Source organism: Panthera tigris, chromosome B3 (assembly GCF_018350195.1).
Source record: "Panthera tigris isolate Pti1 chromosome B3, P.tigris_Pti1_mat1.1, whole genome shotgun sequence".
NCBI classification, from domain to species: domain Eukaryota; kingdom Metazoa; phylum Chordata; class Mammalia; order Carnivora; family Felidae; genus Panthera; species Panthera tigris.
Window position 1 is genome coordinate 61157252 of NC_056665.1, and position 24624 is coordinate 61181875.

General features: G+C 37.0%; 1 protein-coding gene across 12 annotated transcripts in view; it reads right to left on the reverse strand.

Annotated features, from left to right (window-relative positions):
• The window catches only part of MGA (MAX dimerization protein MGA), a 167517-nt gene that overhangs the window by 11672 nt on the left and 131221 nt on the right, over positions 1-24624 (reverse strand). For 4 of the 12 annotated variants that reach the window (XM_042989091.1, XM_042989092.1, XM_042989089.1 and 1 more), the window contains exons 10-19: positions 19870-20096; positions 18599-18775; positions 17926-17998; positions 15424-15938; positions 12699-12996; positions 10796-11422; positions 7176-7466; positions 5471-6984; positions 2388-2518; positions 827-838 (exon numbers count right to left, since the gene is read on the reverse strand). In XM_042989091.1, the coding sequence (XP_042845025.1) occupies positions 827-838; positions 2388-2518; positions 5471-6984; positions 7176-7466; positions 10796-11422; positions 12699-12996; positions 15424-15938; positions 17926-17998; positions 18599-18775; positions 19870-20096 (3865 nt within the window). The other 8 variants (XM_042989095.1, XM_042989094.1, XM_042989096.1 and 5 more) reach the window with 8 other exon arrangements.

The following is a 24624-nucleotide window of genomic DNA, read 5'->3' on the forward strand; positions in this document are numbered from 1 at the left end:
AGGCCCTATATATATGTGGCAATATAATTTAATTCAACAGTATGCTTTTTTTCCTCTGTGCCAAACAGTCCCTACAACTGCTAATTACTTTTTCAAACATAAAATATTTCATACATACAAAACTATATAAACAAAATACATAATGAACAACCAGGTAACTACCACCCAGCCTGAGGAATAAAACATCTCAAAAATACAGGAGATCTTATGTGCAGCCCACCCAATCACATTCCTTCCTCTCCTCTTTCTCATAGGTGAACACTCCCAAAAGGAGTTTTTACCATGCATAGCTTTGCAGTTTTACTAGTAATGTATACCTAAATAAAAAATATTATGTAGCACTTTAAACATTATACACTATAGTGTATCTTTCTTTTTTATTGGGGGGGGGGGGGTGATGCAGGGGAGAGGGGCAGAGAGAAAGGGAAAGAGAGAATCCTAAGCAGGCTCTGCCCTGTCAACACAGAGCCTGATGTAGGGCTCAAACTCACAAACCAAGAGATTATGACCTGAGCCAAAATCAAGAGTCAGATGCTTAACCAACTGAGCCACTAAGGCACCCCCCACAATATAGTGAATCTTTCTTCACTTGATTTCACTCAACATTACATCTAAGATATTGATACACACAGTTCTAGTTCAATCATTTTAACTGCTATACAAGTATTCCAAAGTGTGAATTTTCAAAGTGTGAAATTTCTTTTTCAGAATTCTAATAGTTATTTAGGTTATTTCCAAATTTACTCAATGGCAAACAATACTGCAATGTACAGTCCCATGCATGTCCCTTTGTACATACATGTGAACTTTTCCAGAGTATACATACCAAGGAGTGGAACTGCTGAGTGGAAGAAATGTGTGGAAGTCAACTTTAGTCATGTCACACTACTCTCCAAAGTGCACCAATTTACATTTCCACCTGCAGTATGTTCCCATCGCTCCACAACTAGACACAACAGTACTATCAGAAATCACAATTACTTGCTAATCTTATGGATCTGAACTAACGAAGCCACTGTGATTTAACATGTATATCTCTAATTACTTGTGAGTTTGAAAAAATTTGTATGTGTTTATTGGCTATCCGGGTTTCCTCTTCTGTGAACTGCCTGTAATATCCATTATGTACTTATCTACTCCATCAACTTTTTCTTACAGATTTAAATAATTATTGCATGTCCTTGATACTAATCCTTTGTCAAACATGTACTGCAAATATTTTCCTTAGTCTGAATTTGTCTTTTCACTGTTTTCATGGTGTGCCGACAGAGAGAAATTTGTAAATGTTTACCAATCCGCTCTTTTACAGTTTGTGCTCTTTGTGTACTATTCTTTCTCTCCATTTATTGAATTCATCTTCAATGTCTTGCAATAACATTTTATAGAAGTTTTACAAAGGTTTTGTTAATACTCCCTAACAGGTTTTCTGTTACTATTATAAATGGCATCTTTTGGATAACATTTTTTTGTTTGTTGCTCATGTTCAGAAAATCAATTTTAGTATAATGAACTTCTATCCAGCAATACTGCTAACTTTAAATCTAATTAAATTTTTACGAGACTTAAACTATTTCAATCTTAACCAGTAGGCAAATGAAGTAGCCTCCAAACAGCTCTGGAATGAAGAAAATTACTAGGCCTATTTCTCTATCCTTACACCTTCTCAGCATCACCAGAGACAAAGAATTACTCTTTCTCAACTCAGGGCTAGTTTACATCATGAATCAGATAACAGGAAAAAGCACAATGTCTGGCACACAATAAGAACTCCTATCTTCTTTTCCATCGTTCTCTCACACCCCACAATCCCCAATACAAGGCTTACTAATGGAATAAACTTTCCTAAGCAAGTTATCATACTGTATTTTGGTCTCATCATGTGAACAGGGAAAAATTTTCCTAACTGTATCTTACCTGTTCAACTAGTAAAGTAACCAAATTTAGAATTTAATGCCTATTCTTAAAAGATAAAGGAACTAACCTCTGTTGAGTAGTCCACTAGTGTCAGTTACTCCAGCTGCATATATTATCTTATAGAACACTTCAAATTGGGAGCATTTTCCTCATTTAATCAGTAAAAAATCTGATTCAGATTAACGACTTGCCCAAGCTTAAATAGCTACATACAAAACTAGTATTTTAATACCAACGTGTCAGGCTCCAAAAGCACAGGTTATTCACATTCACACATGGTCTTGTAGCAATAACCAAGGCAAGTTAATTACCTCTGAATTCCAGCTCCCTCCTCATCTACTAATCAGAAAAAAGCTAGAGGAACAAAGGAACCAGGTCAGTTACCCAGAGTTCCTAAACAGAACATTTAGTTTTGTTTATGGTCACAAAAACAATAACAAAGAACAAAAATCCAAAGAGAAATTAAGACTTACGGCTGTTTAAAAGTCTGCGTTTGGGCAGCTGTGGTCTTCATGTGAGCAACATTAATATCCTCAGAGAGCTCTTCCACAGTCTCTATGTCCACCTGCTCCTCATCATCCTCAATGTACTCTACACAGTTATTCTGAAATAAAGCATTCCAAAAGTCAATAAAATATTGGGAAGTAAGCACACCTAAACTTTTCAACTGAATGCTCCCCTTATAAAATCAACCAGGGCCCAACATTGACTTTATACCATGAATACAGGTGATCCTAAACTTGTTAATCGTAAGAAGGAATTAAGTTATGAAGACAACAATGTTAAAACTAACAACCAAGCACTGAATTAAAAATCATAGATACATACTAGACAGACATTATCAGACTATATTGATGCTTCAGTGTTATTTCTAGCGGAAAAATTCAGGTTACAGAAATATTAAAGCTTCATAAATCTTAAGATTAATGAGCAATAAAGTAAAATCTGGTGAATGGAAAAGGAGAAAGGAGAAAAATTCAGGTTCTATTTTAAGAGTGCTTCAGGACTGGGGTGCCTGGATGGCTCAGTCATTTAAGCATCCAACTTCAGCTCAGATCACGATCTCACGGTTCATGAGTTCAAGCCCACATCAGACTCTGTGCTGACAGCTCAGAGCCTGGAGCCTGCTTCAGATTCTGTGTCTCCCTCTTCTCTATGCCCCTCCTCTGCTCACGCTCGGTCTCACTCTCTCAAAAATAAACATAAAAAAAAAAAAAGAGTGCTTCACGGCTAACCCTGTGTCACCCACAAAGACAGACTCAATGCAGATATGAATAGAGAATGTAGCCCAGTCTTCTAAGCCTCTCAATCCCGCACAAGGATAGCTTTTGAAGAATTTCAGGTATTGAAAAACCCCAAGCTTGTCATACTTGATAATACAAAAAAAGAGTCAATCAGTAAGCATTTATTGAGCACCTATCATGGAAGCTTATTGTGTATTTTATGTAAACAGTAGAACATATGGATTTTGGGATCTACAGATATTTTTAAGTCCACCTTTAAAAGTAGTGTTTACTATGCCAGAAACTAAAGCAGGAATATGTTATCTATAATTGTAGTATACCTGAGAGACACAACTCAAAACGAAGCATCCCAATAACCTCATTAATTCTGTTTACACTTGATGGAAAAATTACTTACCCCCATGAATTATAGGTTCCATAAGCTGATAGACACTAAATGCAAGTCATCATTTGTGTTTCCCAATTTAAGCACAATTTCAACAATGTATATGGAATTTAAACAATGCAAATAATATATATTAACTTTAGGAAGCTAAATCAACAGTGTCCTGACAGAATCTAAAGAGTTTGAATAATAATGTAGGTAAATGCCTTATATTTAAACTGAAGAATGTCTGCCTACTGCATGACTTTAACTGCAGGCTTTGTAAATAATATCCAATAAACTTCACAATGGAAGACTGAAATTAAATAGACTACTTGCTACTTTCCTTACACTATTCCAATATAATAATCACATGCACAAAGATATCATAACGTGTCACACAAGTGCAAAAATACAATGTAGAATTTCGATTTTAGAGATCATTTAATATAATGCCCTTACTTTGAAAAAGGTCACTGTACCTTGTATGTCAGATTCCCTATTAGGAAATCCAAGCAATGCCACCCTTGATTAAGACACAATAAAAGTTCTATTATAAGTCAGTTTTACTGATAGCAATAGTTTTCACTGGTTTTAAAGTTGGACTGTCTTTGGTCTGATGCTTACCCAGGCTGACTTACAATGGGAGAGTCTGCAAAAAGCAGAATTATAATTCTTAAACTCAATGAATTCAGATTCTTCAGCTACCTACAGGTACCTGTCCTCAAAAAAGATGAGGCTACAGATAGATAAGGCAAATGTGTATACAATCATCTAATTGTAGAGCTAGATCCTCATTTTACAAATGAGACGACTGAGGTACAGAAAAAACCAACATAGGAACATTAGAATAGTTAAACATTTTAGAGTTTTAAAATAGGAGTCTTTTTGTTATATTTTATCTGCATTAAGGCAGTTAGGCATTAACAGAGAAAGACCAGATAATACAGAGGCTGAATCTCATGGAAGTGAGATTCTAAAACAACCAACTGCATGAAAATCACCACAGAGGGCCATATTATCTGCTCCTAAAGAGAGGGACACAGTTTAGATTTGAGGGCACCCTATAGGCAGCTGGCTATAATATCCTTAAGTTTTACATCAAACCCCACTGTCAGGCATTGGCAAATCAAAGCTTGCCAGCCACACTGTTTCACTTAGTATTGTTTATGGCTGCTTTCATGCTATAACAGCAACTGAGCAATTCCAACAGCAAGCCATCCAGCCTGCAAAGTCTAAAATGTTAACAATTCAGCCCCTTTACAGAAAAAGTTTGTCCAACTCCTGCCCTGTATCATACTGCTTCTCACTTAGGTAGGATTACAACCTTAAATAGGAAGCCTACAAAAATGGCTTCAGAAAAATTTTGTGAAATTATAAAGGTCATATTACAAAGGAAGATGATGCAAATTCAGAATATAAATTCTAGAAACTAATTTTAGGAGATAATTAAAAAAGTAACTTAAGGCAGGGTTATATTAAAATATTGCATGGTATTTTTCATTTTTCTCCAAAAAGAAAAACATCTCTCTAAATGCAGGTAGGTAAGTTCTAAGGTCACCCATTCACTGTTTTTTATATGTCTACCGGATAGGCTATAGTCATTTCACATTGAAAATGTAAAAAAAAAACTGAGAAGAAATGAGAGTAGTAGTTTTAGAATTTCTTTTTTTTAAAACCTAACTTGAAAGGGACTCTCAAGCATCTATCCCCCAAAGGAATAAGCCAGCCTTCCCATACTAGTAGACAAGTCTCAAAGAACAATATAAGCTCAATAAATGTTACCTGACTGACACAGCCTAAAAACTATAAAGTCATTTAATCATAATCTAAACCTAGGCATCCATTTCAATGTATCAGGTCTTAGTGATCTTCTGGGAAAGCTACTGTCTCTAATAAATCATTTAAATTCTTGAGGTTTCAGTCACAACAAAAATGGGCTCACCACCTTTTCTACATCATCAACCTCCTCACTCTGGTAGTCAGAAACAACATCCACAATCTCATCAATAGAATCATCGGTTTTCTCATTCTCCTCTTCCTCGTCCTCCTCTTCCAAATCCAAAACAGTCAAGTCGGCACTGCTTCGTCCACCATTCTTCTCTTGCTTTGGTTCTATCTGTTCTCCTGACAGCAGTAAGTGACCCTGAAAACGTCCTTCCCCTCTGCTCCCTTTTGTAGCTCTCCTTGGAACAATGGAGAAGGCTGTAGGACTAGAAATCCTACTCCAAGAATCACATTCAGTTTTTAAAACTCTGACATTTTCAGTAGTTCCACTTTTTCCAAGTAAATCAGAGATGCTTTGTTCTTGTTGAAACACATCTGAATTTTCCTGACAAGTCTTTATTTCTTTAATTAACTGCTCATCTGCCTCTTTCTTGCATTCTTGCTTAGTTCCAACACATTTCTGAGTCAAAGGGCCCTTCAGGTGTTTTCTCCACCTCTCCCTAATACTGTCTTTCTCCAGAGAGTCTCCACATCCCTTCTCCTTGGCCTCTGGCTGTGGAAAAGACTGCTGCTCCCCAACTTTGCTCCCTGATAATTCGAGCTTACGTTCTTCCTTAGAGATGACTGGAAACTCATTTGAGTTTTCCTCTGGATTTTCTAACCCTTTCTGCTGTTCCACTTTCACATCACCAAGCTTTTTAAGCTGTACATTACTTGCACTTTGGACTATCACATTGCTGGCTTTTTTGGAAGTGGTCTTAACTTCTAGAACAGTCCGTTTTTCTTTGGAACTCTTATGATTTCGAATCCCAAGCTCTTCATCTCCATCTTTATAGTCTTCACCTATGTGTGACCCAGTGATATAGGAGTGCTCAGAGGGTTTAACAGTTATAGGACCTTCTTCTGTAAGGGATTCTTCATCCAAATTATCACCCCCATCTCCTAAGGAATCACTCAGGATTTCTACTGAGGCAGCAGCTCCTGAGTTTTGCTTTATTATATTAGCTTCAGAATCTATAGTTTCTCCTTCTGACTGCAGGGCCTTCTTAGGTTCCTGCTCTCTTTTTAAAAAGCTTGTTTCATCTTTCTGGTCTGCACTCTGGGACTCTTTCTTCATCTGAAGAGAAGCAACATGTTGAAGAATGGAACTGGGAACAGGCTTTTGTCCAGGGAGCTGTAACAAAGCAAAACTACCAGACTGGAGAGGAATAAGACTGGCTGTACCAACAGGCTGCCCTCCTGAGCTATAGGTTATTTTGGTTTCAGAGCCTGTTTTACTTGCAAAGCTCTGTGGTTCAGGAGGGGAAATCCTCAGGGTCAATGTACCAGACTGAGACACAAAACTAGGTCCAGAAGAAAGCAATGATGGTGCCTGAGTGATAACATTCACTGCTGGAGAAGACCCAACAGCCTGAATTACAGGATTCATAACAGAGAAAGCAGAGGACGAAGCAGAAGATGGTGGAGTCTCTGAAGGTTTGGAAGGAGTGGGTAACCGGATTCCCATCACAGAGCCTGGTAAAAGGGGAAAAAAAAAAAAACAAAAAAACTTTTTTTAATTACCACTGCCCACATCAAGACCTATAAGTGCTTTTCTTTCCAGACAGGTTAACTCTGAGACTAAAAAATCTTAGTGTATTGACAAGTCATATGGCCAAATGATTCCACCAAAGAAAAATTCATTAGAAAGATCTCCAAATTTATACCTGGGTTCCGAAACATGACAGGCTGTAAGTTGGGTTGGGTATTAGAGCCTCGAAGTTGATGCAAAGGGAGGAGCTGAACAATCTGCCCATTAGGATGCCTGAATAGATTCATTCCACTTGGGCTCCTCACAGGTTGCAAGACCATCCGATGCCCCTGAAGTTGTGTGTTTGGGGCAGGTCTAAGAGTAGGAGAACCTTGCTGCACTGGAATCAGCAATAATCGAGGTCCAGTACGTTTCACTGTGTTAGGAGAGACCTGGGGAGTAGCCACTGGAATCTGAGGGGCATTTTCTGAAAAACAAGAAATGAAAACATCAGAATTTTCCTTTAATACATGTAGCAAAAAATTATTATGACATGGGATCTGACCACCCTACAAATAAATTCTAATATGAATTATACAGCTGGTGAAATCTTGTATCTCTATCATATATTAAATAATCTCATGGCTGAGAACAATTTATCTTAAAATCTAATTATCAACCAGACATTATAGGGCCTTATATTCAAAATGGTAAATTAAAAAAAAAAAAAAAAAAAAGCAAGCAAGCATCAATTGTCATGAAGTGCATTTACAGAGATAATGTCTCTGGCCTAACGAAAAACACAGCAGGCCTCTAAATCTGGATTTCCATTAAAGTTAAACAGATCATTCAGATAAAATTCTCTTCTTTAACCTTAAAATTCAGGCTGTTAACACACTTACTGGACTTATGACTTCATTTCCTAGGTCATACTCAAGTAAGATAAAATCAAGGACTAAAAGTCATGAGGTATAAAAAAAACTCCTTGGTTTTTAAAATTCACTGACAAATAACCAAAGTGTAAAGATCTGTGTAAATTATTTTTCAAAAGGAAAAAAAAATACATGCCCCCCCCCCCCCCAAAATGGAATGAAATTAACAGAGACATCAAAAAAGCAGGGATATAGAGCCTGGTTAGGAAGAGGCAAAGGATAGTTTTAAAACAAACAGAAAAGGCAAAAACTTAATGCAGAAGATGTGAACTTAAAAAATGTTCAAACCATTGATAGTATCAAAAGATGCACTTTAATGTTTAGAAGAGATTATTTAGAAATACTTAAGACATGGAAAAAAATAGTAGGGATAATCTACAGACAGATTTTTGGCTATGGGGATAAAAAGGTAGGAATAACAGTAATAGTAAGCATAAATAAAACCAATTTTACATCACCAATGAAATTAGTTTAACTTATTTAACATTAATAAATATTTTCCTCAGTTCATCACTAATGAGAAAAATCAACAAACGAAACAAATCCCCTTAACATGTGATATTCTGTCAGATAGGCGCTCTGCCCACAAAACATATCAAACTTCTAAAAGTAAGTTATGTTCCAAACATTTACAGGACAAATTATACAGAAGATCCAGAACTACTCTTGAAAATGAAATAAAACGCAAAGACCAAACTGTTCATGGTGGAAAAAGTGTGCAATTTAAACAAAAAACATCTACCTCATGTGAAGTAAGAAGAATGTTAAAGCATTCTTAATTTCCTGACCATTTCTATTCAAGGTACATTTTAGAAACTGATTCAAATCCAAAGTACTCCAGCCCAGAGACTGAAAGCAGCCTTTAAAATACACACACTAAATATGTGATTGTTTATTCAAATGCAGGTGAGGGTGAGAAGGGAAAAGAAAAAAAGAAGGGAAGTTAAATGAAAAAGTCACAGATGTCTAAGTGCCTGAGTTGGGATCCTTTTTATGAGCCCAGAACAAAATTACACACACTTAGAAGTAGCAGTTATCTGAGTCCACTCCATTTAAAAAAAGAGCAGATAAGAAAATTTGTTAAAATTAATTATTTCCTCAACTGGTAGTAGAGAAGGTATTTTTAGGTGGTATATGAATATAGAATAACACCATAGCACATTGTGAGAAAGTAGTTTTTCAATTTTAATCTGATAACATACAGAAGCAAACACCAGTCTTTGATATCACATCAGCATTTTCTAGCTTTCTTCACTAACAGAGAGAGAGAGTGCAAGCCACATGTTAACAAATGGTAGCTAGCTAGAATGTAATTCTTTTTATTATTATTGTTTCCAGGGTATTTATAGAGTTAACCCTATGTTACCACAAGTAATGTTAGTTTCCAATTACAGAAAAATTGCTTTTAAAAATACATTTAAGTAAACAAAGGAGTTAATTTAAATAAAAATAGTAATAGTAATAGTACAAATGAAAATCAGAGCAAAATACATGAATGTATATTCTGAGTGACTGAAATCTGAGAATGAACTACAAAAAGCTAAACTATAGTTTCATGACAGAATTAAAAAGAAAGATCAGAACCCATATTGTTTAGAAAATATGATAAAATGACAAGATATAAACCTTGAGATTCAGCAGGAAATTAAAACAACTCAATCAACAACGATCTCACTTCCGAAATTACTTATTAAGCTAACCAGTGTTTTTATGTTTACATGTGGGGAGAAGGCAGAAGGAGAAGAATTTAATACTGTGATTCAATTAAACTTTGAAAAGACCTCCTTTCTATAAACTAATTCCAAAGTCACTTCATTTCTGAACTATCAACAGAAATTTGAACCATGTCAATAAAGGCAGTATTTAATAAGAAAAATATCAATAACCAAGACAGATTTACTGCTGGCTATTTATTTCCCCTTAAATCTTATAAAGTCTCTCACTCTTTTACACAGTAATTCTCTTTGAGTGCACTAAGAGAATCATTTATTTTAGCTGGTTGAATTAGGATTCAATTAGGAAATAGTAATTACAAAAGTGTAGGATAGTCCTATTTCAAATTCACTTAACCTAAGCCAATGTAAGAAAAATTTTAACTGAAAAGTTGATAAACATATAGATTCCTAAACAAATAAATATGCCTTATTTCAATCTCAATCAGTTCACATATAATAATAAGTAGTAGAATAATATCAGTAGTATATGAGAGTTGGGATGATTCACAAAAGACTTTTACTAAGCAAAAGGACCTAGAATTTTAATCTTAATCAAGGAGAAAAAGCCCTTAGCTTGGCTGAAGCATGGGAGAAGCTCTCTGATCTCACTTTTTTAATTACAAAGAAGCACCACGCCCCGAAAAAGGAACACCTACATTAGGGTTACTCAAAAGATGTGCACTCTTAGCTCTCAACACACAGCAGTGCACCTCCTCCTGTGCCCAACCTGATGGCTGCTGTACTGGCTCAGAGCTCAACTTCCACATACATTATTTCAGTATCCTTCAGCCAACATTTCCATTACAATATTTTTGAGTATTTTTATTCTCCTGGGAAAATCTCCAACCCCAGTAAACCACATGTCAAGGCTGTTCAACTTATCTCCAAAATAAAGTTGGGGTGCCTGGGTGGCTCAGTCAGTTAAGAGTCAGACTCTGGATTTCAGCTCAGGTCATGATCTCACTGTTTGTGACATGGAGTCCCATGTCAGGCTCTGTGTAGACAGCATGGAGGATGCTTGGGATTCTCTCTCCCTGCCCCTCCCCAGCTCTTATCTCCCCCACCTCAAAATAAACAAACAAACAAACAAACATTAAAAAAAAAAAAAAAACCATAAAGTTAAATACACAGCTGTATGGTAAAACCAGCTAGTAACATCTAGGCCTTACCTGGTCTCTGGCTCACTGGTGGACTCCCATCAATTCCCGAGAGTATAATGGGAACAGAGCCCAGAGATGAAGTTGGTGTGGTCACCATGGAGGAAGATGCAGCTGTGGTCACCACGACTATGGAGGTGGAGGCAGTGGAAGCAACAGGAAGAGTTATAGTTGGAGGAGATGCTACCAAAGACTTAGGAAAAGCAACTGAAGCCACAGGGGTAGTTATCCCAGTCGTTTTGATAAGGTTCACAGTGGCTGTAGACTGGGTAGGTGTTACAGGGGTGCTGGCATTAGTTTCAGAAACCTCAACAACCCCTGCAGTGGTGGCACCAGAAGAATAAGTAGTTTCTTTAGTTCCCACGTCAGAAATAGCAGTCATAGGTGTCACAGCAGTAACATTCTCTAAAAATACTTGAGGGGTGGTAGTAGTGACAGCAGCAGTCACAGGGCTGCACACCTGAACTGGCTCAGAAGAAACCACAGGTGTGACGACCATTACTGGAGAAGGTCTGATACTGAACTTCTGTGGCCCTGTTAGGGGTTGGGGTGTGCTAACTCCAGGTATCTTCTGCTGCAGGGCTCCAACTTTACTCATCACAAACTGTGTGAACACACCACCAGGAGAGGGTCGAGCCGCTGCAAATAAAAATTTGCAGGTCAAAAATCTTCAGTTCTCATACTTTATCCTCTTAGTGATTGTGTTTATCAACATTTATTGCGCACCACGGGGTCAATTTCTTACAGGTACTACCTATCTGCAATATACCTGCCAATTTCCACCCACAAAAATCAAACACTTCCCTCAACCCAAACCAAATCTTTATAATACTAAGAAAGGGATTAAAATTGTGTGTTCCTGCTAAAATTCTTTTGGCTATGCAATAAAGCCGAACTGCCAGGACACTAAAAAGATAATGTACAGCTCACAACTTCACCATCTAAAACAGTGAAGAAAGTTAAGATTTTTTGCCCTAACTCTAATTTTAAAACAGGTTTCCACCACTTCCTCCTGTCCTAGCACCTCCACCTCTTTATTATTGCTACCTCTTATTAGACAGTTACAGTTTACACATTTCTAAAATGTATAAAGACAGTTTCAAAAGAGGGCAAGATAGGACTGAAAATCACCAGTAAAAGCTATTTTTTTTAAAAGGTAAAATGGGTTCTTTTTAAGGCATACAATGCTTGTCCTCCATCTTCACACAACTCCAGCATTCAGCCAGAGATTTCAAATTCCCGTCAGAGGAATAAGAATACAGAACAGAAGCTTTTACTTAATAATCCTAAATAGAATTGAAACAACAAAAAGAAGAATTCAATAAACCGACTATATATACTCTAAATACTGAAAACACAAACGCTTTCAAGAAGGTAATTTATTAAAAGATTCTAGCACTGAAATGTTAAACAAAAGAGGTTTTCATTCATTGAACAGGGATGAATACATTAAAGCAACACTTCCAAGCTTCTGTTTTACAAGAACCTTTTATTCTAAGTCTATACCACTAACTCAACCCACTTTGATTTGCTAGCCCCCTGGTTTCGTAAGTTCAAGGAACATACATATGATTGGTTACAAAAGTACCAGTGCCCATAAAAGAAACACTGAGTTAAGTACTTAAGAATATGTTTTGCTTTTTTAAAAACAAAATTAAAAATCTAAGCCTTTTCTATATTTATACAACCAGTCTAAAACTTGGGAAATAATTTTAACTACAATTCAATTTATCTAGTATCATAGGTCATCAGGGAAGTTACCAAAAAAGAAAAAAAATTCAGGCAAGACAGACATCAAGAATAAGAATAATGCCAAATTCTACATCTCTCTCATTTTCACAAACTCCATACCTGTATCCACTGGTCAAGCACCAAGTCACAAGCCTTTCTAAAACATACATACAGTCCAACTTACCAATTGGTCTTTTTGCCGGGACAAATGCCTTCAGATTCTTCCCAGGGCGATTTGTTGTAGCGCCAGAGGAGGATGCCGTTTTGCAATTGGATGTTGAAGGCAACAGGGTACGTGGTTTCCTGGATGCAGCCACCTTGGCATTGGATGCTACCTTGGAGATGACAGTACTGAGGGTTGAGAGGTCCAGGACTGAGGGTCGCAACCTGCCTGTGATATAAGCAGCTAGCCTATTGGCTGGATGCAATGCCCCCATCTGTCCCAATAGCAACTTAGCCTGCGGGTAACTCTTACCATTAACCTGAAACAAGTGGCAAAGAGAAATTCTGTAAAGATAAAATTCTCTTGCTAACTTATCTCCCTTGACAGGGGTTTCATTTTTACAAGGTTTTAAAAGTCTATTATTCAGATGTAAAAGGAAAAAGAAATGGACTTTTTCCATTTGTCATATAATCTGAGTTATTAGAAGGTGAAAAAAAAAGCTGCCATCTGATATTCTGAACTAATCTCATCTTCATTTTGGGTAGTTTGGAAACAATCTTAAAAACTCATCATATCTGCTCTTACATATGCGAGAGATACAATTAAATCTAATGAATCATCCAACTGTTTTACTTAATAAGCAATTCTGGCTAAACTATTAACAATCAGCAAAAATTAAGTAACTGTGTTTCACAGAATCTCTCTGAAAAAACCAGGGAGGCATAATGAAGCCCTCTCACAAGGGTCCTTTCAAGCATCCTTCATATTTGCAAAATAAACAGTGAGTCTACTTTTAAGTTATAAGAAAACCATCGTTATAATACCTAAGCCACAAGGTCCCCTCAGTTTTCAAAAAACTCAACTTTGAAGATATTGTCATCTCTTGAACAAAACTTGAGCTCAAGATACATGCTAGGAGAAACTCACTTATAACTTTAAAAACAATCACTGAACCATCAGAAGAAAGTTATCAATAACTGAAACAAAGATTTTTCATTTCCATGGAGCGACTGGGTGGCTCAGTCAGTTAAGCATCTGACTTCAGCTCAGGTCATGATCTCACAGTTCCTGAGTTCGAGCCCTATGTCGGGCTCTGTGCTGACAGCTCAGAGCCTGGAGCCTGCTTTGGATTCTGTGTCTCGCTCGCTCTCTCTCTGTCTTTTTCTCTCTTCAAAATATAAACAAACATTTAAAAAATTAAAAGAAAAAAAGATTTTTTTCTACTGCCTGAGTTGATACTGCCCATCTGGGGCAGCAAGATTGTTTTAAAAAATAAAGAACAAAAACTTCCCAAGTTTCTTACCCATGTTCTCAAAGTCCTAGACTAGAGAAGACATCCTCTTCTGTCCTTCCTTCCCATCATTTAAAAAGGAGAGAGGGTGAAGTGTGGTGGAGAAACTCCTAGTCTCTAAATTAATAGGAAATCAGCACAGCGAATAGCTAAAACAAGCCACTCTCTCCTCAAAGACACAAAATAGTTTCTTCACTATGTACATGAAACTGTTGATTATTCCCACACAGATCAGGAACACCTCTGCCTTGAGTCTGACAGAAAGAAGGTGATCTCTCCAGACTAAAGGAAACTTTACTATCATTTTTCAGGGTTTCTAGAGGTCTAGGCCAGATACCCCTATTTGCTCCTTTGGGACTTGCTCTGAAGACTATTCAATAGCTTTCCCAAAGTCTCCATTACAGTGACCTGACTGCTTATGCAAGTTCACATTTTATGATGGCTTTCTGAGTCCTAGACAGGAGAGGAGAACACAAATTTCTATACCTTTATTTCAGTGGGTCAAGTCTCACTAGAAATGAGCTCAGGTAAGTCTCTGCTCTCAAAATTATCAATGAATAAATAAATGAAGAAGAAAACACTGTTCTTATTATTAGGAGTTTAAGAAATACCAACAGAAGCAGTTATATAGCACCATCAAGAATAAACTGCAATAAAAGGTTTTTAATTAAGTCTATCAGTCATATTATTAACGAAATAGTCCTTAGCCCAGGGAAGTGGTCAAGCTAGTAAAGTCAAGTAACCTTAGCAAGAAGGTCATATACATTTGCTACTCTGATATAAAAGTGCATTTAATGTTACTGAGCAAGGAGAAAACCTTTTTACTATAATTACATTTTAATTCAAAACCTCTCTTTGCAAAGATTTTCTAGATGCCAGTGTACTTTTACTAACATAATCTGCCTGAATTACTAAACAGCAAGGACCTATTTATACTACACAGTGATTAGCAAAAATCCTATGGACCAAATAAAGGGAAAAAAAGTAAACTGTGGCTCAATTCTTTTTTTAATTTTATACATTTGAGTGACACTCTACAAAATTAAAATCTTCTCCAAGTTTCTGAACATATACTGCTACTAAATACCAATTTTACCTTGTTTTGTTTTGAAAGCTATGTGCTAACAATAATAACAAAAAACTAGACTGAATCCCTTACTATCCTTGCTTAGTTGTCAAAGTATCACTAGATCCCAAGCAATAAAGTTGTAAGAGTAGGAACTTTCTAAGACTAGACCTAAAATCACAAGCTAAAACAGGGCTCTACATTTCTATTTGTAAATGTGCCAAAAATTCACTCTAGGTACTAGGCCTATTACAAAAAGAGAAGATTTTGTCACCCAGTTCCCAGGAAATGTAAAGATAAATGATATAAAGCCCACTAAGGGCTCTGAAAAATCAAGATGTTACCTAAGTAAAAAAATGTGCTACATCCAGATTAAAGATAATTCTCACCTGGATAAGCCCAGATGTGCTTGAACTGGGTTTACGCTTATAGGCCACAAGCTTCCCTGCAGGAGAGAGCCCTGCATAAAAAGGCAGACCTTTGCCTCCATGTAATCTCTCCCTTACTGAATCCAGGGCATCTGTCTGCACAGGAGAGATATCATCCATTTTCCCAGGGGATAATGGACCATCAGGAGTCTCTGATCCAGATTTCTCAGCCACATCATCTTGGTCTTGACATGATGGCATAGAGATTTTCACACGAGAAGAATAAACAGGAGGGTTCTTCTCACCCCGGCTCTTTCGCTGAGAAGCCAACTCAATGATGAAGCTGCCCACCTTAAGTGATTGTGGCATGTTGCTATTGATGTGCTGGGATAAGATGCTCAAAATCTTGTTCCGATCCTCCTCCCAGTTGCAGTCTGAGATGATTTCTATCAGTTTAGTGGGACCACCTGGTGACCTCTGATGCACATAGGAGGTAGAGGACTCTCCTTCATTGCAGGAAGACTTCCAGCTTCTTTCTGATAAAGAATTGAAACATACTTCTGCATCACACAATTTTGTACTGAACTTCGAAAAATTCTTATTTTCCCTGCGTTCTCAGAAAAGTGCCAAGGGCAGAGAAATTGAACAAGCTGCCCAGTGTCTGAATCCCACGTACTTTCAGTGGTAATTTAACACTCACAAATTTGGGACTTTTCCAAGAAAAAGAAATATTTTAGAGAATCAGACTATGATAAGATACTCTGCTGTAGGGGCGCCTGGGTGGCGCAGTCGGTTAAGCGTCCGACTTCAGCCAGGTCACGATCTCGCGGTCCGTGAGTTCGAGCCCCGCGTCAGGCTCTGGGCTGATGGCTCGGAGCCTGGAGCCTGTTTCCGATTCTGTGTCTCCCTCTCTCTCTGCCCCTCCCCCGTTCATGCTCTGTCTCTCTCTGTCCCAAAAATAAATAAAAAACGTTGAAAAAAAAAATTAAAAAAAAAAAAAAAAGATACTCTGCTGTCTGGGGTCTCCAACAATTTTTTTTTAAGTTTACTTTGAGAGAGCGAGCGAGAAAGAGTGAGTGCACGCATGCCCAAGTGGGCAAGGGGCAGACAGAGAGAGGGAGAGAGAATCCCAAGCAGGTTCCGCACCACCAGTGCAGATCCCTATGCAGGGCTTGAACCCACAAACCGTGAGACCATGACCTGAGCTGAAGTCAGACACTTAACCAAGTGAGCCACCCAGGGACCCCTGCAGTCTCCAAAAAAAAAGGGAGTCCCACCTTGAGACTGTTCTGAAAGCTGTGACTTTTTTTTTTTTAAGTTTATGTCTTTATTTTGAGAGAAACGGAGCATAAGCAAGGAAAGGGACAGAGAGAGAGAGAGGGAGAATCCCAAGCAGGCTCTGCACTGACAAACACAGAGTTCAAACTCACTGCGCAGAGCCTGACACAGGGTTCAACTCCTAAAACTGTGAGATCATGACCTGAGACAAAACCAAGAGTCAGAAGCTTAACCAATTGAGCCTCCCAGGTGCTCAAAATGCCATGACTATTATGTAAGAAAGTGTTATCTTGCAAACAAAGCATGACCCATAACCAAGATTAAGAATATTTATAGTTTACTGTTCTGCTATCCATATAGCAAAGCAAAGATACTTGCAAGATGTTTTATTAACATGTGATGGGTAGAGTCAACCCTAAAGAACAGCAAAAGAGAGAATACTGTGGTTTAAAAAAAAAAAGTGTGGTCTACCTATAGTTTCTACTGCAAATACTTCTGAATTACTTCTGTGCCTCTTAGATATGATTGCACCATTTCTACATTGTATGCAGATCATTCAGGTACTTCTATTCTAAGCAACATGTTAACTGGATGTCTGTTTTACTAGACATCTAGATTTCTACAGCAGAGCCTCCCAACCAATGTGCTCATTACAAGTATGTCAGGATATAGATCCCCTCAGACTTCAAGGTGGTTGTGTTCTCAAGCAGGTTCTCTCCACCCCAGCAGTCTTTTCCACATATCTCAATGTGGCATAAAAACATTATCATTTTGTATATCAAGCCATTTAAAAAAAAAAAATCGTTGGGAAGTACTGCTGCTAGTGTCTGAAGTGTTAAGAAGCAAAACCAAAAACAAGTAGGTAATGCCATAGCCACTACCTCCCATTACAGTAATTCTAGCCTTTGGTAGATAAATCAGTAATATTCCCTCCTTTCTCCCACTGTAGCAGCTACTGAGAGCCTGAGGGAAATTTTCAATAATGATGCCAAGGTTGCTGAGGCTTGGAAAGAGGTTTAAAAAACCTCATCTTAAATGTCTCTTGCAACAACCCACCATAACAACATGAATGAATTTTCTTAGGAGTGATAAACAGACCAAACAATAGGAAAACACTTATCTATCTATTTTTAATAGAAAAAAAGGAGTAGGTAAAAATATTCTGGATCGGTACTTCTGGTATATGTCCCCCCCTACCCCCCCACCCACAATTACTCTAAAATGAGACTTAATTTTCATACAGACCTTGCGATTTATCAGAATCATCCTCTAGGTCACAGGTGATTGGTTTCAAGGGCTGCTGTTCAGAATCAGGCTCCTAAAGAAAGGAATAACACAAATACTTCAACACATAATTATTATCAATAGAGACAAGAACATAAACATTAAATCTCTCAAAGAAGCCTGAAACAGCAAAAGATTTTAAGTGGCAACAGCTTCACATCTATATGTACAGCTGCATTACTATCAATATTATACAACCCTCAGCAAAAACAAGTATTGCTCTCTAATGTCCTGTGACAGAGACTGAGTCATCAAATTTACACCACACTTTATAGTGTATTGTAGTAAAGAAGGAAAAATATTTAATGTTTAATGGAACAAGTTTCAGTTATTTAGAAAATTCACTAATGCAGAAAGATACAAATCCAGGTAATTACAGATAAATAATTTAATAAAAAACAAATGTTTGAACTTTTAAAAATTACTTCAGCATCAGAAAGACTAATACTTTAAATAACTTTAAGGGACTATTCTCTAGAACAGATACACAGAGAAACAAATTGATAAGCACATCATGTAAGACTTCTCTGCCCTCCAAGAATTACTCTAAATTATTCTGATAGCAAGGTAAATTCTAATACCAGCAACAGGGAAATGGAACTTAAAAAGACAAATTATGCAGTAAGTAATTCACCTTTACACTACAGTTCTCGGGACTAGACTGACATGAGCCCTGTTGCTGCAATGATGGGGATGGTGATGGTGACGGTTGTCTCTGTTCCTCTTTTTTCCGTTCGTATACTCGAACACGAGCACAAGTCATCATACTTTCAAAGTACAAGTAGACTGGATCCTTGTCCTCTTCCCGAATCTGTAAATTCCATACAACAAAACATTCCATATGTTGGAGGAAAAAAATATGCTAGACTCCAAAAGGAAAAGGATGTTTAAACTTTCTGTTACAACATTTGAAATTTTTAAATGCAAATTTTAAGAAGTACAGTTATTATGGGCTGTATCTTGGAAAGTCAGAAAGGATTTGATTCTTTATCAAGAAATGTGACATTCCATTAGAGTAGCACTTCTCCAATTATCTGCAATGAAGGATATTTCTTAATTACCAGTCCAACACAGACTGATCCTTTTGTAAAATGTTTCTAGAAAAACAAAAGATACGCAAAATACAAACCCAAGTTGTTTAGTATTAGATTTAATACACATAAAATTACTCTATCAAGTTGCTGTTAAATTTCTAAATATTTACTCTCATTTTCTAGACTTATTTCATCAGACTCATAACAAATAGTTGTGGATCAGCACTAAGACCAGCACAGAGACCACACTGAATAGCATTGTACTAAAGCATCTTTCGTCAATTTAATGGACTGGGAAGACTGAAATGGATTTAATAATCACAAATGCTTAAGCTCTTAACAGAACCATCAGCTCTTTGACCTATCAATCTTCATAGTCATATGCCAACAATTATTTTATATCTTGAACTTTACTGTTACCTGAATATTAAAAAAATAGCCTTAAAAAGATGAGTTATTTCTTAAAACTTTTCTTAATGCTTTCCCACTAACAATATGTAGTATATCTGAATTAATTATTCTACACTATTGGAATAAGAAGCTTCTTCAGAAGGCTTTTTTTCTCCCTCTCCCTTAAAAATTTGCTGGTCATGTTTAAAAACAAAACAAAATAAACAAAAACCCCACAACTTTTTATGATCTTCTTGAAGAGAGATTTGGCTATCCTTAAGAATTACTACCATTCACTCTACTTTTATGACATCTCTATGCCAGCAACTAGGCTGATTAAATCAGAAAGACCGATGGCTTACAGACATTTTACTTGAAAGCAAAATGATTCACAGAATATAAACCAAAAATATGGTTGAAATCCATTATCTTTACAAACAATTTTTGTAGCTTGCAATAAAAGATGAAACTCTGGGCTTACCACAGGATTGGGTTTGGGAGTATATGCCCGTGCAGGTTTAATTCCAGTGAGCAGTTTGCCCTTCACAGTAGTAGGTAAAACTTCTGGCTGAGGCAACAACAACGGCTTCATCGGCTCAATGACAGAAGGCGTTGGGATATAAACTGGCTCTGGATCTACTTCACCTTCTACTTTCACCCATAATGGGTAATGTCGAACAGGCTGTTCAGGCTCTGTTTCACATATAGCTTAACAAAAAGAAGAATAAGATTTCAGGTGCCTTTGGCAACAGAAGCTCACAGGCACCGCCAAAACAAAATGTGCTACCTCACAGAAAGCAGTAACTCATGAAAACAACCTAACAGATGCCCCTAAAAAAATCTTTAGTTGCCATCATACACCTTAATTTATTCATCTATTAACCAAATATTTGTTGAATACCTATTTTAAGTCAGATAACTGTTTTAGGCACTAGAGCGAACATAGGTAGCTATGAGGAAAACAAAGTTCTTGCCCTCACAGAGTGTGCAATCCAGTAGTAGAAAACAAATTTAACATTTAATATCAAGTAATGGTAAGCACCACACCAAAAAATATAGCAGGGTAAGGAATGAAGAGTTAACAGATGCTATTAGATTTAGCATGATCAGAAAAGGCCTTCTGTTATCCTGGAAAAATCATTCTATACTACACTCTTTAATTTTATAAATAAAACAAATACTTATTGAACCTTACTCCACACCTATTCTAAACACTTAATTATGTTTTAGTTCATTTAATTGTCACAATAGCCCTAGAGACATTATTATTCCCATTTTGCCAAAGCTGAGATTCAGGAGTCCAACAAGACGCAGAACCAGGATCAAACCCAGTCAATCTGGCTCCAGAGACACAGCTTGTTACTGTGCCCTCTGGTAACAACATGTATTCAAAAGACAGCCTGATCTCAGCAAAGAAGCAAAAATAGATCAATGGAAAAGCAATGGAACCAGAGATGAAATCATACTGTCAAGAAGGTCTACACAAAGTAAAACATGTATCATTACTTAATCAAATTAAATGGAGGATCTAGGTTAAGAGGCAACCAGCTTTTATTCTCTAAGCAAACTTCCCATTCCCAAAGATAGCAGTAGAGAAACCAAAATTGTATTTTGCATTTTAATGGTCGGTCCTCAGAGAGAACGTAGCTGGTTCCAAATCTAAAATCCAAAATCTTTGCCTGCAGTAACATAAAACGTGACTGAGTAGCATTCACATTTAATTCAAATACTTAGCTCAGGGCGGTTGGGTGCCTTAGTCGGTTCAACAGTTAAATGTCCGACTTTGGCTCAGGTTATGATCTCATGTTTTATGAGTTCAAGCCCCATATCAGGCTGAGTGCTGACAGCTCAGAGCCTGGAGCATGCTTCAGATTTTGTCTTCCTCTCTCTCTGCCCCTCTCCCCCTCAAAAATAAACAAACATTAAAAAAAATTTTTTAATTAAGTATTTAGCTCAATTTATCTTTCATAATAAAGCAGAAATCAAAATTGCAACCTGATTTCATAAAGTATATTTGTTGTGAATATTAAGACTCCCCTAAAAAACAACTATCTAAAGGGTTCCTAAGGCTAACATCATTCAGAGCATAACCACAAAATGTTGAGTATGTAGAGATTAAAACAGAGTAAAATCTTCAGAGCTGGAAAGTGACTGACCCAATTATTTAGCTAGTTATAGCTGTCTCTGTGTAGGTAGATAAGGTTAGGGATCCCGGAGGAAAAAAGAACAGACATGGCTTTCTTAACATAAGTCATTTTAGGGCCCCACCCATTTTTGTGATCTATGCCATATCAGCATTACTTGTCCATGCACACTTCTTGCAGAATTTCCTAGGGGTTGGAATTACAAAAAAACGCAAAAACCTCGTAGTTAAGGATTTTAAGGTAACAAAGTGAATCCAAAAGCTGGTCTCTACCAGACCAGGAAACAGCTGAACTGTATCAATGGTAAAATTCTCAGTGCTGTTTCAAAAGTAAACATTGACCTATAGCACATTCTTGAGTTGTTTTTGCAGGATTTAAACCCCTTTGAGCACTCTGAAAGCGGACTAACTGGAGCAGAGAATTAATGACGCCAACCCTTGCTGACCCTCATGGCTTCAATCAACTAGGACCTGGATTCTGTCCATGAAGGATGACTTTTACCCCAATTCTATACAGAACTCTCCTTTGTCAAGCCCCATTCACAAATATGCATGTGCCCTTAGCTTAAAACTTACCCAATTTTGTTGTTTGAGTGGACACTACTTTAGGAAACATACTCTTGCTGTTCTCCTTACCTGTTACAAGTAAAACCTTTTCTTTCCCTGTTCTTTGGCCTGGTTGTGTCTTTTGGGTGGACAACCAACAAGAGGCAAACCCAGTTTCAGGTAACATCTATTATCCAACTATTAGAACCTCATTCATTTATCACATAATCCACAAAGGCTTCTAACACCCAAGTATTCATGTATTTCAATGTCTACTATGTATCAGACTTTGCAGGTACGATAATGAACAACAATGACAAAAATCTTGGGCTTCATGTAGCTTACATTTAAGTTGGGGGAAGAGAGCGAGACAGGCAATAAACAAGATTAACAAGGAAAATATGCTGGGTTGTGGTAAGTGCTTATGAGGGGAGAAAAAAAAGCAGACAGGAAATAAGTGGTAATGTATAGTGATTATTATTGTATGACTATGTATTTTGAGGGAGGAGTGTTCCACTTTTCAAAAGGGTAACCAGGGATGCCTTCACAATGGAAATGGGTATTTACAAAGGCTATACCACTAATTTGATAACAACTTTATTGTTTAGTGTTGCTAATTATTTCATACACATATTAATACTATTATAAAAATAAAAGTGCCTTCAGGGCAAACACTATAGACTTTGACCGCTTTCAAGCTCTCTAAGGATTTTTTAAGCCTCTGTAAGTAAGGATTATACTAAGCAAAGGTTCCATTTCAACTTTTTCTTTTGAAAATGGCTACAAAATAGATAGCACAGTATTTCAGAAGAAACTTCTTAAAATATTTTAAGATATCTTAATTCCTCATAGAAATCAAAGACAACTCTAAAATTTGAAGTGCAGACAAAGGGGAAAATGGTGTGCTTATTGTAAACAAGAGAATTCATAAAAGGAGCTGATTGGGAAGGGTAAAGTTCAGTTCTGTTCAGGACATGAAAGACTGAAGTGCGAGCAACATCATCAAATAGGGCACACAATAAAAATCAGAAATGCTGGGGTACCTGGTTGGCTCAGTCCCAAGAGCATGTGAGTTTGATCTCTGGGTAGTGAGTTTGTGCCTCACATTGGGTGTAGAGATTTCTTTCAAGAATAAATAAAAACTTTAAAAAATCAGAACTGTCAATGGCAGAGACTATATCTGAAGTCATGAAAATGGACAGACTCCCCACAAAGAACAAATCAATTCCTCATACTTCATCAGCCCACTGTCCACTTGCTTCCTTTACACAGCTTGGAATCCAAGATAACAGTACTTCTCCGCTCCCCTTCACAATATACTAGTGATCCTCCTACCCTTCACCTGAAACTCAGGAGAAAAAGAGCTACCAAAGGCAGAATTAAGGGGAGAATCAGAATGGCATATATCCAGAGCCAAGAACAGAAACCTGTTATCAAGAAAAGTGGTATCGTATCCCCTAATTTCTATTCAAATACCTCCTAATGTTACCTCACCAAGGTCTCCTAGCATTATCACTGTCTTCCAGGTTCTCAATAAGCCCTTCTTCATGACACTTAAAACATTATAGCACAATTGTTACTGTGGCACTTAAAATTACAGTAAATACATATCTATATATTTACCACATACCTGTTTTGTCAAACTGACAGTAACTTCTTAGACATGGGACTTCATTTTAATTGTATCTTACCTCTTGTCACTCTTAGCAGGGACCATAGCAGTTGCGCCATAAATGAACAGTTTTAGATACAGAAGTCCTAGAAAACTGCTATGCTAAGTCCTAGAAAACTGCTATGCTAGTAATCAGCATACTATATTCCTCTCCCTCCATTTTTGTATGTGTTTTAAACCTTTTTATTGTGAAATGTAATACCCAATTAAGTGCAAAAACAAGGTATATACAACTTAAAACATATTAACAAATATATACCTGTATTAACACTATACAGGTCAAGAAATGAAATACTGCCAACAACCCCTCTTGCATGACCTTTCTCAGTCACAATTCCTTTCCATAAGAGAATCACTTACATGATAGCCTCCTCTCCACTTTCCTTTTTCAAGCCGAGTAACACACCCCTAAATATCACAGCTTAATTTTGCCCAATTTTGAAAGTTATATAAATGTAACCACAGAGATGTATTACTCTGCCTACACTTCTTCTTAGCCCAACATATTATTTGTAAAATGCAACCATGCTGTTCCAGCTACCTATGTAATTATTTTTACTGTCATGTACTACTCTGATTATTCATACTATTATCCATTCTAATGTTATTAAAATATCTGGGGTAAAATATCTGGGATATTAAAATATCTTTCATGTTTTAGCTTCTATGAATCATGGTACCACAAACAATCCTAAAAAAAGTACTTCTGCTGATTACATTGCAAACAATTAAATCTAGGGCATGTGAATCATCAACTTTAGAAAATATTGCCAAACTATTTTCCCAAATGGTTATACCAATTAACATTTCCATCACAAAATTTTAATTTTAACTATTCTGGCAGGCATGCCATGGAATCTTGCTGTGGATTTGCT